The sequence below is a fragment of the Balaenoptera musculus genome, chromosome 5, assembly GCF_009873245.2.
Source record: "Balaenoptera musculus isolate JJ_BM4_2016_0621 chromosome 5, mBalMus1.pri.v3, whole genome shotgun sequence".
In the NCBI taxonomy this organism is placed as follows: Eukaryota; Metazoa; Chordata; class Mammalia; order Artiodactyla; family Balaenopteridae; genus Balaenoptera; species Balaenoptera musculus.
This window is the reverse complement of record NC_045789.1, coordinates 21,927,145-21,943,385: the sequence shown is the minus strand read 5'-3', so window position 1 is coordinate 21,943,385 and position 16,241 is coordinate 21,927,145. Positions and strand designations below refer to the sequence as shown.

General features: G+C 37.6%; 1 protein-coding gene across 1 annotated transcript in view; it reads left to right on the top strand.

Moving 5' to 3' along the window:
- SLC39A8 (solute carrier family 39 member 8) overlaps positions 1 to 15,909 on the top strand; it is a 70,302-nt gene extending 54,393 nt beyond the window's left edge. The window contains exons 7-9 of the mRNA XM_036853295.1: positions 11,722 to 11,929; positions 12,130 to 12,314; positions 14,440 to 15,909. Coding sequence (XP_036709190.1) covers positions 11,722 to 11,929; positions 12,130 to 12,314; positions 14,440 to 14,589 — 543 coding nt within the window. The 3' untranslated portion in view covers positions 14,590 to 15,909. The remainder of the gene's footprint in view (positions 1 to 11,721; positions 11,930 to 12,129; positions 12,315 to 14,439) is intronic.
- Positions 15,910 to 16,241: the final 332 nt, after the last annotated feature.

Genomic DNA, 16,241 nt, shown 5'->3' with positions numbered 1-16,241 from the left:
TTAAGTGGTGACTTTCTCCTGTCTTTAACTTTGCTCACCGTGTTGATCAATGGCCCAATTTATTCAGATCTATTGTAAGCTTGAGTTCTTATCAGTCAAAAGGAGAAACCTCAATGTGTGAGCCCCCATTTCTTTTAAAAGTGGTTCTTTTTGCTTCTTATTTCTGATATCAGGTATCAGAGCATTAAAAGTCAAAAAAAGAACAAACTTTATTGAATCTTCTTCTACTGAGAATTATCAGATTGCTTAATGAGCATGACTTTATTAAACCTTTATAGCAACTCAGTGAAGGCAGATTAAAGAAAAAAATGCAATGGCTGAGAAAGCACCAATAAAGATCACCTTTGAAGTTTCAGTAAACCGTGCATGTCTCTGGTTTGATGCTTTCTAGTTTATCTACTTTTATTACTAGGTTATAAAATACATATCAGAAAAACTGAAGTGAGGGATCATCAATAGTTTTCTAGGCTGCAAAACAAACAAATCTAGAGATTGTTTTACATTTGGAAAGTAAAATTGCAACGATCCTTTACTGGGAGGGCATCATTTTGCAGAAAATTTCTCTGGATTCTTTGTAGTTCTTCTGACTTGGACCAAAATTTCAGTCATGCAACTTATGTATTAAAACAATAAAGGCAATCTTAAACTGAGCCTTCTTTTGTGGTAACATTTCACATTCTGAATGACATCCTGGTCTGCAGGTCAAATCAGTAAAGCTGTATTAATGGGCAGAAGTATGGTATTTAGTTTTTCATTCTGTCATTCATTCAATTGTCATGTATCCTGTGATCACATGCCTAATGCCAGTCTCTCTTCCACCCCCTGGAGATATTGTGGCAAATTAGACAGAAAATGTCTCCGATCTCTGGCACTGTTTTTGTTCCCGTGGGTACATAGCCCAACATTATAGGGTTACAGATGCTGTGCAGGGAATTGAAATGTGGTGATGTGATGATGTCTGGGCAGCTAGTTTGGGTGGTCAGGAACATATTTAAGCTAAAATCTGAACTGAAGGAAGCAGCTCTCTGTGCAAAGATCAGGGAGAAGACGGTCATGGCTGTGGAAACAGCCAGCACAAAGTCTCCAGGGTGGGAAAGAGTTTGGTGGGTTTTAGGAATCGAAAGAAGATCAGAGTAGCGAAGGCACAAGGGATGCTGGCATGAAATGGCATTGGAGAAAATTTTAGATGGAACTCCTTCAAAGTAAGTGTTACTGTGTTTTAACGTTTAAGTAAGTATGGATAATCTCAAATAAGCCTCTGGTTCTAAAATTACATATTATTAAATTAAATGTAACAGACTCAGGAAGGGACAGTCAAAAAACAACTGTATATTTCCTATCCATATTGCAGTCTGTAAACAACAGATTATATGGAGTAGATTTGAAAGCCCGAGATGGTGTTTTATTCCCTCAGTGATTGGAGGTATTATTTTAAGTGTGTCTGAAGTGTTAGCAAACCCCAAAACATCAGCTTAGTGTATTCTACTCAAAACCAGAGGTACTTGAATTACTGGCACCTTCCATGATGGAGACTGGCAACAGCAATAAAATAACCCATTATCATGGGAATAAATTACTGAACGCAGAATTTCTTATCTGGAAAAACTCAGTCCTTTTGAGCAGTCTTCTGTGCCTTTTATTGCATGGGCTTAGGAGTCAAATCATCTGGGTTCAATGGCTTTTCCGTCTCTGGCTGTGTGGTTTGGGTCCAGCCCTTACCTCTAGTACCTGCATTACTGCATCTGCGATTGGATGTTAGAGGTGCTCAGCTCACGGCGTTTAGCAGAGTACCTTGCACATGGTAAGCACTCAACAGCGTTAGTCGCCTTTGTTGCTACTATGATTTTTTGCACCCTTCCTCCAACCATCTTCTGAAAAACGTGTAAGCATCCTCCAGTTAGATGCAAGGCGGCTGCTGGTAAAAGTCTTCTGCCCTTCGGAGGTCACCGGGACAGATGTGGAGGTACTGTTGTCTGCTGACTGGGGTGTGATTTGGCATTCCATTACTCCATCCAGTTCAGCAAAACAAGACCCCCCTCCCCTTGATTTATTTAAAAGAAAAATTTACTGAACACCTACTAATATTAAACTTTGGGCTGAAATGAAAAACAAAAAAATCCTTGTCCACAAGGAGCTTTTGATGTGGCTCCACGACGTTAAAGAATTGGTGACAAAACAAGAAAAGAACAACAAAAACACTTCTGCACTTTCAGAGTGTTTTTTTTTAATGTAGATGAACCAATTTGGAATTGATTAATGAGCATTTTTCTATGCACTCTTTACCCATGTTATGTCACTGCCCTTATGTTTGTTCTTTGGAAAGACTGGAATAGATGCTTCATGTGACAATGATTTGTGAACCTGTCATGAGAGAAAATGTACTTTTACTATTACTTGACCTTCATTTATTCAGACAACAGATGTTCAGGGTGCCTGCAGTGCTAGATACGGGATGAACAGGAGTGAATAAGAGAAAATAAAACCCCATATTTTCTGGAGATCACAGGCGTAGCTTGTTTGGCATAGAAGTTTAAATCCTGTCTCTGCGCCTTTCTAGAGGTGTGACTTTGGGCAAGTTACTTAATTAACCTCTTTATAACTCAATTTCCTCATCTATAAAATGGAACTCATAACCTCATGGGGTTATTGTGAAGATTAAATGACTTTACTACTAATGACTTGTGCTAGTACTATTATCATTTTACTGTTCTGAGCTCCCTGAGCACATCCTGTGTCTTTCATGCGCAATTCCTCACTATCAAATTTCTTTTCTTGAATATAAAAAAAGAATGTATATATATGTATAACTGAATCACTTTGCTGTACAGCAGAAATTAACACAATATTGTAAATCAACTATACCTCAATACAAATTTCTTTTCTTAAACTGGTGAGCAAATCTTCAGAGTATCTATTTGCATCTTTAAGAGGGAATGAGGTCCTGGTACCCTTATTCCCTGTGTAGTTCTCACCCCTCACTCTCCACATACTAAGTAGAGATGCTCTGTTTTTCTAAACTGTTGGAATATAGACCGGTTCCGGTTGCCTCCTCAGAGAACAGGGTTATTTCTAACCCTCTGTTGCTCACTTTCTTCTCTACTGGCAGACTGCCTGTTTCTTAGTGCCCCCCCTGTGGTCTCCATCGCCTCTTCTGTCGCGGTGACTGCGGTTGGCACTTGCTCTTGTCCCTCTTGTCACCTGTCACCCCTTGCCTCTCATTGCTTTCCCAAACTTCTTGCTCTGAGAGGCTTGCATTTCTAGATCTCTGCCAATCAGCCTGCCCTCATCTTTTGCAGGGCTCGATAGTCAATCACTTGTAGTACACTGGGTGGGATCTTCTTTATTTCAGTTCTTTTCACATAATTCATGTCAAATGGTAATTACAACACAGGCAGCTGCTGCATGGGGCCGGTTCCTCTACCACATCCCACCCTACTCCTGTTTCCTCCTCTGAATTATTCTGGAAGACTTGATGCTGAGCAATGTAGATATCCCTGCCTTTGGGGAACCCCATTTTTCAGGAGCCCCGCAACAAATTTCTCCAACTTAAATGAAAATGTAACCAATTTCCTGGTGCTCTGACTTCCTTTAAGGCTTCTCGGTAACAATGAGAGTTGCGTGGGCTGGGGAGTACATCATGCAAGCTTTTTCTAAGAAACGGTATCCTGCTTCTCGAATGTATCAGAGCATTAATGCCCTCCTCCATCTGTAGTAACAGTAGGCATCCTTTTAGAGAGGCGTAAGTAGTCCATTAGGGTAACTGTAAATACTTAATTAGTATATACTCTAAGTTCCATTGGCAAAATAGTAGCATAATTTCTTGCAAACCCCTCAGATTTCTCCTAAGTTATTTTTATCAGGAGAGTAAAATGATATGGTCCCAACTGCAAATGAAAGATAATTATTTGAACTCCTAAAGAGCTAAATAACTTCAATCACATCTCACAGAAAGGATGGAGGGAAAGGAAACAATTTTCAAGCTTTCGGGAAATTATTATTTTCTCGTTAATGGTTATTTTCATTGGCAAAGAGAGTTTTGAAAATAGTTATGAGGTTTGTCTTGAAACCAAATGACTAGACTAAGTGCATTTGAATTATATTTGGTTATATGCATTAAAGATAAAATTAATTTCTCTTTTCTCATATGAAGTTTGATTTTGGTTATAGTGAGCTGAGACTGACTCTTCAGGGCTAGAGGAAGGACAAAGGAACCATCAGCTATAAAGTCCATTGAAATCTCTTGAAAATATAGCCATAAAAGCAAAGCCCATCGAAATTTTATATTTGTATAGTGCCTTTAACTCTTTATATCTTTGTGTCTATTTAATCCTTTTCGTAAGTTTTTCTGTTCAAATATATATAATAGTATATAAAGAGTCTGTGAATGTTGTATGTGGAATGAGCATTTGACTTTGAATCAATCGTGTCCTTTCCAGAAAGAGATGGCACTTTCAAGTAAGGATAAATAAAAAATAGAAAAAGAGCAGTTTACAAAGCTCTGGGCAAGTTGTGGGTGAACCACAGGGGAGAGTGCAGTAAACCTGGGGCTTGAAATGGTGGAGCTGTTAGCAATCTTATGTCCAAAGGGAAAGGGGAAGGAAGAAGCTACTAGAACTGGGAGGGAACTAATCTTGTACAGAAAGCCACTGTTCGGTGGCGCAGTGATCTTTAATTAGGGACATAGCCAGCCTAGGTTGCCCCTCAAGGAGGGAGCCTGGGAGATAAATTAAGCAAACATTGGGATGGACAATGAAAGATACCAAGTGACATTTATAGTCAGGTCTTCTTGCTCACTTTATTACTGAGACCATCCTCAGTGATAGCCTCTTATGAGATTTAATGGAATAGAATTGTCTTCATATTCTGTGCCTTTTACAAGAGGTCCATCTATGTATTTTTTCCAGATCTCTGCCACCAGTTTCCAATTTTGTTTTTTGAAAGTCTCTGATCACTTGGCCAACTCTTTTAGCACCCACCCATGAGTTAGTGTAGATGTATATCTCAGGCCATTACTTCTACACGAAGTTCAACACAACACTCAAAAGTTCTGCCCACTTGGAGGATTTATCTTTATTGTTTTATTTTAAGTTCATTATGAGTAAGATTGTATAGCTGATTGGTGCTGAAACACTCACTATTCACAGTTAACTGGCTATAGGAAATGCCCCATGTAGCTTTATTGTTGTTAAGGGAAAAGAGATGAAGTATTAGGTTTAGATTATGAGAGTCTGAATCACAATGGCCATTGCCATCTGTGTCTTCAAGACTGGTGTGGGCTTGTACTTGTATATACAATTTAATGATGGAATGCTGGTGTGAACAGCTGATTTTATGGCTTGCTGGGAATGATCTCAGGGCCACTGGATGTTCCATGGGCACAAGGTAAGTCTCTAGAAGGACCTAGGAACAAACAAGGAACTGCTTTTGAGATAAAGAATAGTTAATGGCAAAAGAGGTCATGGCTTTAACCTAACATCTTAAGGGTCTGCACTGTGATTCTCTGATCAGGGATTGCCAGAAGGCTCCTTTCAGCATCTCTGTCTGCCACAGATTATTCCAATTCCACTGGCTCTGCTGGGTCCTAAGAACCAACTGGCAGGAAAGCTTGCAATAGAGCCTAGAGCTTGCAGAGTCCCTTCATGTTCTGGCCTTCATTGAAAATTGAAGCCCACCCATGGGTAATCAATGTCCCATTTCTCCATACTTTGAATATATGAAAAACCCAATTAAATTCCATTTTTGGGGGTCTGTTTTTTGTGGCCACTTCCAGTACCAGTGATTCTATCAGGATCCCAATGGGAAACAGATGGACTACTCAGATTAGAATAATTTGAGGAAGATTTATTCATAAGGTGTGAGTGGGTTATAAGAGTAGTGCATGAACCAGGCACCAGTAATGGTAAAGTTGTTACCATCCCTGGGCCCAAAGGATGGCGAAGAAGGAGCAGTTACTAGAACCTGGGAAGAGAGTCATGGCCATATTCAGGGTCATCTAGGTTTTCTCCTGTGTTATCTTCTAGGAGTTTTAGAGTTTTGCATTTGCATTTAGGTCTATGATCCATTTTGAGTTCATTTTTGTGAAGGGTGTCAAGCCTGTGTCTAGGTTCTTTTTTTTTTTTTTTTCATGTGGATGTCCACTTCTTCCAGTACTATTTGTTGAAAAGACTGTCTTTCTCCATTGTATTGCTTTTGCTTCTTTGTCAAAGATAAGTTGACCTTATTTATATGAGTCTACTTCTGGGCTCTCTATTCTGTTCCATTGATCTGTTTGTCTACTCTTTCATCAGTACCACACCACCTTGATTACTGTAGGTTTATAGTAAGTCTGGAAGTCAGATAGTGTCAGTTCTCCAAATTCGTTTCTTTCCTTCAATGTTGTGTTAGCTATTCTAGGTATTTTGTGTTTTCATGTAAACTTTAGAATCACAAAATATCCACAAAATAACTTGCTGGGATTTTGACTGGGATTGTACTGAATCTAGATCAAATTGGGAAGGACTGACATCTTGACAATTCTATGTTGAGTCCTCTAATGCATGAACAGAATAGTTTTTCTTTGGTTTCTTTCATTATAGTTTTGTGCTTTTCCTCATCTAGGTCTTCCACATATTTTGTTAGATTTATACCTAAGTATTTCATTTTTAGGGGGTGCTGATGTAAATGGTATTATGATTTTAATTTCAGATTCCACTTGTTCATTGCTGGTATATTGGAAAGCAACTATTATATATTAACCTGTGTCCTGCAACCTTGCTATACTTGCTTATTATATTCTAGAAGCTTTTTTTTTGATTCTTTTGCATTTTCTACATAGACATATGCCAACAAAAACAGTTTTATTTATTTCTTCCCTATGTGTGTATACCTTTTATTTCCTTTTCTTGTCTTATGTTAGCTAGGACCCAAGTAACTTTCCAAATGGCACAGAGCTGTTAAGTAGCAGAGCCATTACTTAATCTCACACCCATTTTGTGCCAAAGCCCATACCCTTTAATCATTAAGCTAGCTTGCATTCAGTGCCCCTTTATTTAACTCTCACCTCTCTTTATTTGCAGCCTCTTAAAATGATATTTTATTGTTTTTATTTATATTACATTAAATTCTCTTTTATGGGTATAGATTTTATGTTCCTTTGCATACAATTGTCAGCTTTTGTTTGTTTATTTATGCTTCCTTTTGCCATTTTTGTTATGTTTTTTGAAGTGTTTCTACTTTCCTTTTTGACTTTTTTTTTTTTTTAACCAGAGTTCTTGCTCTGCAAAATTCTTTCAGCATGGGATGTAGAATTTGAAATTTAACTTTCACCTGCAGTGGTTGCTCGCTTTTACCTTCTTATCAATAAAACATATAGACAGTAAACCACAAAAAAATTTTTATTAATCATGACTCACCTTGCCTCCTCCAATGCATAGTGAGGTCTGACAGTGCTCATGCCATTAACTTAACAAAAAAAGTCTCACTTAGTGGGACAATACACCCTCTTTTTAATGCAGACCAAACCTGCCAGGCAGCTTGCTTCTCCAGCTTTACCTGGTTCGCTGATGATAACTCCTGAGTCAACACAGGTTCACTTTTCCCTCTCGTGAGGTTCTCACCCCATGGCTTTAATGTTTTGTTTTCTGAGTATTGAAATAATATATAATAAGTGCAAAGAAAAAAAAATCCAGAACACCCATAAAAGATAAAAGAAAAAACCCAAGGATTATCCACAGTATTATCTCCTAGGGAGAACCATGACTAGCATTTTTTTTTTTTTTTAAACTTCAGATTATTTACTGTGCACATAATTCTTCCATTTAGTTTTTTTTTTTTGTTTTTTGTTTTTATTTTATTTTATTTTTGGCTGTGTTGGGTCTTCGTTTCTGTGCGAGGGCTTTCTCTAGTTGTGGCGAGCGGGGGCCATTCTTCATCGCAGTGCGCGGGCCTCTCACTGCCGCGGCCTCTCTTGTTGCGGAGCACAGGCTCCAGACGCGCAGGCTCAGTAGTTGTGGCTCATGGGCACAGTTGCTCCGCAGCATGTGGGATCTTCCCAGACCAGGGCTCGAACCCGTGTCCCCTGCATTGGCAGGCAGACTCTCAACCACTGCGCCACCAGGGAAGCCCCTGATTAGCATTTTTGTATATATCTTTCCAAGTATGTTTGCGCTTAGACCATCATGAAGTTATAATAATAATTTTTACAAAAAGGTGCCCACTAGACATGTTGTTTTATATATATATAAACTTCAATGCTATGTTTTGGACATCTTTACATGTGGAAAAATAAAATATTCATCATCTCCACTACTCTGCATAGTGTTTCACTGCAGGTGTAAGCCATATTTATATGACCTGTGGCCTATGCAGGATAGCTAAGTTCTTTCTTTTTCTTTCCTCATCTTCCTCCTCCTTGTTCTTCTTCACCTTCTCCTTTTCCTCATCCTTTTTATCTTCCTCTTTTGATTCCTCTTCCTTTTCCTCCCAACTCATGCCACTCCTCCTCTCCTTGTGTTCCTTTTCGGTCTTCTTCCTCCTTGCTTAAACTTAGACTGTTCTGCAATAAGCATACTTGCTTTCTTCATTTTGATTTCTTAGTACTTTTTTTTCTTTTACTTTCTGCTTCTTCCTCTCCATACTTACGTTGGGATTCTACTCAGTGTCCCCTCTCCTCTCATAACTTTGGTCCATGCTATTCTTTCTCCCCCTATTCTGATTAGTCTGCACTTTGCTTTGATTTTCATTTTCATTAATTATTAAGGTGAGCAATGTTAAGAGCCTTGCTGATGATTACACAGTAATTCTTGTCAGAGCCGAGCGAGAACTTGGTTCTCCTGGACCATCTAGTGATGGGCTTTTCACTAGATTGAGTTGCTTTATCATGGCTGAGGTTAGAAAGAGCCTCACATTTAGTATATAAGTCAAACAAGGAAGAAAGCAAGCAAGAAACAAGAGCAAAGAAAAATAAAAAATAAAGGGAAAGAGAAGAATACTCCCTGATTTAACTAAAGGGACTTGACTTAATTGTCTCTCTGCTCAGTGACTTTGTTCCAGGTGAGTTAAAAAAGTACTGTTTGTGAATGTTTGCCTCTTTCATTTGTTCTAAGACTATTAAAAATGTATAACTGTTAACCTACCCAACAGTGTCACTTGAGACCTAAGATTATAAGGCTAAAAGGAAGCATAATAAATAGAGTGAATAATATCTGTAATCAGAGGTAAGAGAACCATGCCTGATATATTAATTTAATTTCTTTTTCAGAATTAAAGGAGTTTGTATACAGACTCTGTACAAAATATCAGGTAGTCAAGACTTGGTCTTATAATCTTTCCCCTAAATCATCACAAGTAAATAAGGAAATTATAAATATGTGATTAGGTAAACCAAGTTGGAAGAGGAAAACAACTGGTCTTATTAAATGTATCTTGGCAGTAGGTTTTTGCAAAGCCAAGGTCACTTGCTCTGTGGGTTTTTCTCATGACTGCCTTTGTTTCTCTTTTGGCAGTAATTGCTTCCTGATCTGGAGCATTTCTTATCCGAGCTACCCATTTGACATGAACTAAGTCACTGTTGTTTATTATATTGTGCATTGAAGATATATCAATTATTAAATTAATTAAACAGGGAGGCAATTAGGCTGAGGTGGCTCTAATGTCATATGTAAACAATCCAAAATCTAAGCCTGTAAATGCCTCAGTGTTACAAAATCAAAACCTAAGGACAATCCATCGCAAACACCCATCTAGGCTTTAAGGTGTAGCCAGTCAATAATTTCCTTGCTCTGCTTCCGTCTTTTCTCGGTAAAAGTGTCTCCCTGCGCCTGTCCATGGAATGCTCCTAACCACTTCTGGTTTGACACTGCCAGATTGGAATCCATTCTTGCTCAAATAAGATCTTAAATTTTTTAATTTGCCTCAGTTTATGTTTTAACACTATACAGTAAAAAGACCACATTTTAAAACCAGATGGAATTCTTTTTATGCTGATGAGAATTGCCTTTTAAAGTAAAAGGAGATTAAATACTTATTCCAACGTTGCTTCAGGTGTTTTTGAGAGAAAGGGGTATTCTCCTTGCAAATTGCCTTCAGACTTTACCACAAACAAGAGGTGTTCCCTACCTCCCCACCATAAGTTTGGAGTAGTAGAACAGTTACTAGAAAAAGCACACTTCTTTCTTTTGTATCGCTAGTAAGTTCACCAGCCTTTCTTTGTTTTAGTGTCCTCAACCATAAAATGATGGATAATAGCAGTACTTAACTCATAGAATGGTTCTAAAGGAATTAAATATCTAAATCGCTTAGTACAGTGCCTGGCACATAATAAACACCATATGCCTTTGCTATTACTGTTTCTACCACTACTAACAGCTAGCAACTACTACTAACAATCCTCCCTCCTTTCATATTAATTTAAGAATTTATTGGCTCCAAATGACTTTTGGCTGTGTCTACAAACAAAAAACATCCCTCAAAGCTGAAGATTTGCCACTAATGAAACAGTGAAAAGATGTGTGGCAGGATCTACCTTCAATTCTGAAAGGAGGTCCCCAAAGTGTTTTGAGCAATGAAGTCACGTCAGAGTACACGCACAACCGCGCAGATGATTGCTCTGAAGGAAGCCCTTTTCAGCTGATATATGTTGCACATTTTTAAAAGAGTCAGTCGTATACTTTACATCTTGTTTCTCCAAGATAAATACGCTTCTCGAAGATAGAAGCTTTATTTCCCACTTCTGTGCACTTCCCATAGCGTCCATCACACTGTTGTACAGTTGCAGGTGTTCAATAAATATGTTGATTAGCTGCTGAGGTAGAGTTGCAGGAAGGAGAATTAGGAATAAAATGTTCTCCAGTTAATTGCAAATTGCTTCCCTGCTTAAAAATGAATTTGCCTTTTATTATCTTTTTCCACAGTTTCTGGAAAATGCTTCAGTTGGCATTTGTCATTTGATTTTATACAATTTTGTAAATTTGATGGAAATTTAAATTCTTGCAAAGGGTCTGTTGTAGGGTTTTCTATTTTTATTATTGTTTCAAAGTGGAAAGAAGTGTTGTGTAAAGGCAAGCCTGTTCCAATCACACTTCATGGAATTTGTTAAGAGAATCATTGAAATTTAGAGCTTGTAGGGACCACGTTGTTACAGCCTAAACATGCAGCACACTACCTGAATACCGTGGAAACTTAATAAGTCATTGAAAAATAAATGAGCCATTGAGTACACTCTCTTCACTTCACAATTGAAGAAACTGAGGCCCAGATTCCTTGCCCACAGTCACACAGTGGCATAAGATAGATTAAAATAAATGTTCCTTGATATCATCATGCTTTAAATGTGGATCTCACGTTTAAATTGTGACATGGAAGAGACTTTAAATTTAGTCTTTGACAAACTTCTTTAAAGACTGTGAATAAATCAAATTCTTGGTTAATATCAGTTACACTTTAGGAAGGCAGTAGTAAGAATCTGTTCATACAAGTCGAAAGGATTGTTTGAAGGTGAAACCAAAGCGAAATGTTTTTTAAGTGGTTTGTTCAAGGCCTGTCAATCTCTTCCTTTCTTTTCTCCCTCCCATACTTTTTTTTTCTCTGTTTTATATGATTAGGGGTTCCTATCTACTATGAAAGACTTTTCTGGTGGAAACATTTGTCTCTCTCAACACGTTAACACATCCACTTCTGCGTATCGTTTAGACTTTCAAGAAATATTGGTGGTATCCTGTTGACTGATTTTCTGTTCTTTTACAGGATGGAAACAAAGAGTCAAGCTCATGTACCTGTTTGAAGGGGCCGAAGCTCTCAGAAATAGGGACCATTGCTTGGATGATAACACTTAGTGATGCCCTGCACAATTTCATCGACGGCCTGGCCATCGGGGCCTCCTGCACCTTGTCTCTTCTGCAGGGACTCAGCACTTCCATCGCCATCCTGTGCGAGGAGTTCCCTCATGAGTTAGGCAAGGGACTCTGCTCTTGTTCTCCAAGTCCGGTGCTTCTTGGTTTCAGGGGAGGGAGACGTTTCAGGTGACACACTCTTAAAAATCCTGCGGATGCCTCAAAAAGACGGAGCCCTTTTTTAGACGATGATGATTTTCTTTTATTTCATCCCCAAGTAAGAAAGCAACCCTACTCACTTGATATGTCCTTCTTCTTTTAGGGGACTTTGTGATCCTACTCAATGCAGGAATGAGTACTCGACAAGCCTTGTTATTCAATTTCCTTTCTGCGTGTTCCTGCTACGTTGGGCTAGCTTTTGGCATCTTGGTGGGCAATAATTTTGCTCCAAATGTTATATTTGCCCTTGCTGGAGGCATGTTCCTCTATATATCTCTGGCGGATATGGTAAGAAGTTTTAAGAGTTTTATCTTGTTTCAACTTAAATTTGGAATGACACACCTGGGTTATGAATTGACTAAGGGTGACCTTTTGCTTTCCACAGTGTGGAAGGCCTTTCTGTTGTAGTTTAAAATAGTCCCGGTCCAACAGATAACTCTCTTTCAGTAGTTTGTACTAATAGTGATTTGCAAGTGATTCTCATGGATCGTTTGATCTAGGACCTCATTGACAGAGGATGAAATGACTTATTTTTGCTGAAGGAGAGATATCTTCCCAGGTGTTTTGCCTTGTGGGTAAAGCTTGTATTCTATAGTATGTCTCCATAGGACTTTTCTCTCTTCTTTTGCGAGGCTGTCACATTCAGAAGGGAATAACTTGTTAAAGTAAAGAGCATTTTGTTATTTCAAAGTTCTGAACAGTGAGAGTCTTTTGAGTTAAACTAAAACTGGTATTAAAATTAAAATTGAAATTAAATTTGAAATTAAATTTAAAATTAAATTTGAACGGTATTTACTTGGGACGGTATATATTTGTATCTATGTTTATGTCTATGCTGTGTCTGTCTTTATGTCTGTGTGTGTGTAAGAGAGAGAATACCAATGGTCTTGTGCATTTTCAAATAAATCATGGACAGCTTTCTAGAAAATGAAAATGTGCTAAGTGGATGCAACTCAAGGAATGTTTCTTTTGCATTTGGAACTGAGGATGTATTACATACATAATTTAATAATTTAATTTCCTTCATCTGCATTCTTAGTTCCAAATGATAACTGTCTAGCTCTGTTCATTGTTCTGTGCAGGCCCTTATAAGTGCAAGGATTTCATCTCTTAGAACGATCACTGCATTTATGTTTTTCTTCACAGAATTAATGCCTCATAGCATATTTTACGCTAGGTCATCACTTCTTCTTTCTGTAATGTAAGAACAGAATCTATTAGAGTTATTCAATTTAAAGAAATAATACTAATAAATGATGCTGTATATACTTACTTGCTTTTTTCAGAAAGCATACTTGCTTCTTTCAGAACGGTTTCATGAATTTCATCCATTTTATCTCAGTAAGTTTTCTCAAATCAGGCAGGTGGATTGACAGTGTTTTCTGGAGACCTCTTGGGTGCTTTGGTGCAATGCACCACTGTATGTATAGCAAATCACTTTGAAATATGTTTTGAAACGATGGCATTTACAGATCTCCTCATGAAGCCTCTTCAGTAGAAGTTATATGCTGAGAAAGGATAGCTTTTAAGTACAGAACTTGGGGTTTTAATCGCTTTCACTGCAATAAGATTGTTATAGTCTTCATTTCAAGAACAGAGCACAGTTTATTTAAAAACCTTATGATTTTGCGAGGGACAGAACAAGCAAAAGGAAACAAATTGAAGAGAACAGGAATTAAATATATAGTGATTTCTAAAAATGTATTGAATCAGCTACTATTGATTGATATTTTTGTATCAGGCTTGGAAATTGTGGACCCTGGAGGGAGCAAAAAGGCACAGTCCCCGTGTTCCTGGGGCTTCTGTCTACAAAGAGGGGAACCTGAAATTCAACAAACAAACAAAATCACACACATGATTACATAATTACAAATAAAAAACTGTGAAATGAAAGGAAAAACAATATATATGATGAAAGATGATAATAAGGGAACCTAAATTAGGAGGGCCTAAGAGAAGCCTTCCGAGGAAAGTATGATTTAAGCTGAAACCTCAAAGATTTAGCTCATTGAAAATGTTGAGGGAAAAGAGTTCAGATAGAGGTTTTAGTGGGTGTGAAGGTTTTGAGGATGGAAAGAGGCTGGATGCATTTGAGGTCCTAAAAGAATGGTGTGGATGGAGCAGAGAGAGCAAAGAAGAGAGCTGGGGGCGGGGGAGAGAGAGAGAGAGAGACATAAAATGAGGTAAATCCCATCCCACTATATTGACTCACTTGGGGAACACTATTTTCGTACTTTTCTTCTTGTTGATGTCTAGTAGGGCTGGATATCACTGTTACGCTCTTTATACTAAAACATTTAAACAACTCAGAGAAATGCTCGTCCCCTCCCACCTCCACAGGAATCTGTAAGTGACAGTTTTATGTTCTCCCACAAGATGGCAACAGTTATCTAACAATATATCTTTCCTCTAGTTTCCAGAGATGAATGATATGCTGAGAGAAAAGGTAACTGGAAGAAAAACCGATTTCACCTTCTTCATGATTCAGAATGCTGGAATGTTAACTGGATTCACAGCCATTCTGCTCATTACTATGTATGCAGGAGAAATTGAATTGGAGTAACTGGAAGTGAAAGATGGTGTTGTTAACGAAGGCATTTAATAAATAAAACAGCTCCTATTTAGTTAAAAGATAATTTTGTTTTCAGCTGTAGGTCAAGAAAACTGACTGTTGGTTTTCTGATCTGTGAAATAGGCCATTATTTGTTGTTAAAAATCCTTCAAAAAGCTTTTCAGTTCCAGCCTGAGAAGCCTGATAACATGAGATATTTGTTAAATACTCACTTCTTTTATGTTTCATGCACACTAAAAATCATCACAGAGCAAGAACCAACTCATTCTATAATCATTTTGACACCAAGACTTGGAGAAAAATACAGACTAGGCCGTATAAGCCTTTGAACCTCTATGGTTGTATCAAATGTTCAAGTAGTTTCAGAGTGGTTTTCTTTGAATTAATTTGTTTTAGTGCTTTCACAAGCAAGTACACAGATACAAATGATTCCAAGGCCTTAGTGAACCCAGGAGAGAAAGATTGCTCATAGCTTTTGTTTTGTTTTCTATTTCAGTTAGGGACTTCTAGGATTGTTTTGAAAACCATCCTGAAATAGTATGAATTATGAAATCAGTAAAGTTTTGTTAGCCCTACTAAGTCCAGACTCAGTGTAAACTCCACCAGATTCCGTAAAAAGCCAGAATTGCTTTCTTATGACTTATGTTGTGGTTGTACCATGGCAAATGGCAGAATAGTACGTAAAGCTGGTGACAACAATGTTTCGGTATCCAGTGTGTTTGCTTGTGAAGGTGAAGAAAATGTTGGTTTATAGAAAGAAATTGAATGTAATTTTAACCAATTTACTTTTAAAGATGAACACAACTATTTAGCAGAGGATATTTTAAGTAAATGCAAAATAACAGCTGGACGGCTGTATGCCAAAGACTGATTGGCTAGGAAATATATGTTCCTTATGGGTGATTGAGAGACATTCAGAAAATACTTCTTTTGTGTTCAGCCTACATTTTTCCTATATTGTATACCTTGCAAAATAATTCCACACACCATGGTTATTTTTCTACCCTTTATAAAAGATAGAGCCTGTTTATTCATTTAGCAGATACAAAAAGTTGGTATATAAGTGAACATCCTAACCCCAATTCACACTCCCAAGTCGTTTAAGGAAAGATGATTTGTCAGTGAGGAAAATGATTGAAAGAAGCCAACAATGATCTCAGGAATTATATTTTTCTACAGACCATAAAATGGTGTCATATGGCAATAATGCAGATGGGATGAATATTTAACATGTATGTTAATGTACATTTCACTCTATGACTGACAATTAAAGAATATTGTTTGACCAAACAGTAAACACCTTTGAATCCATGTATTGTGTCATTCATTATTCATTTTAATATGTATTTTTTGTGTGACTTCCATGTACTCGGTATTATGAGGGAGAGAAATAGCTATGTTTATTTCAAAGATATTCAGCAAATAAATACTGTAAAGATTAATCATTGTTCATTAAAATCAGTAAACGGAGAATCTATTTTTATCATTTCACTTGTTTACATTCAATCTTAAGAGATAATCTTTACCTCTTTAAAGCACAGATTGTATGTCTGGGTTAAGAAGCTATTTACAACATGGTATTAAAACAAGATAGTTTAACAAACTCTCATTTGGTGGAGATCAGCGTGTATGTGGACTGTCTG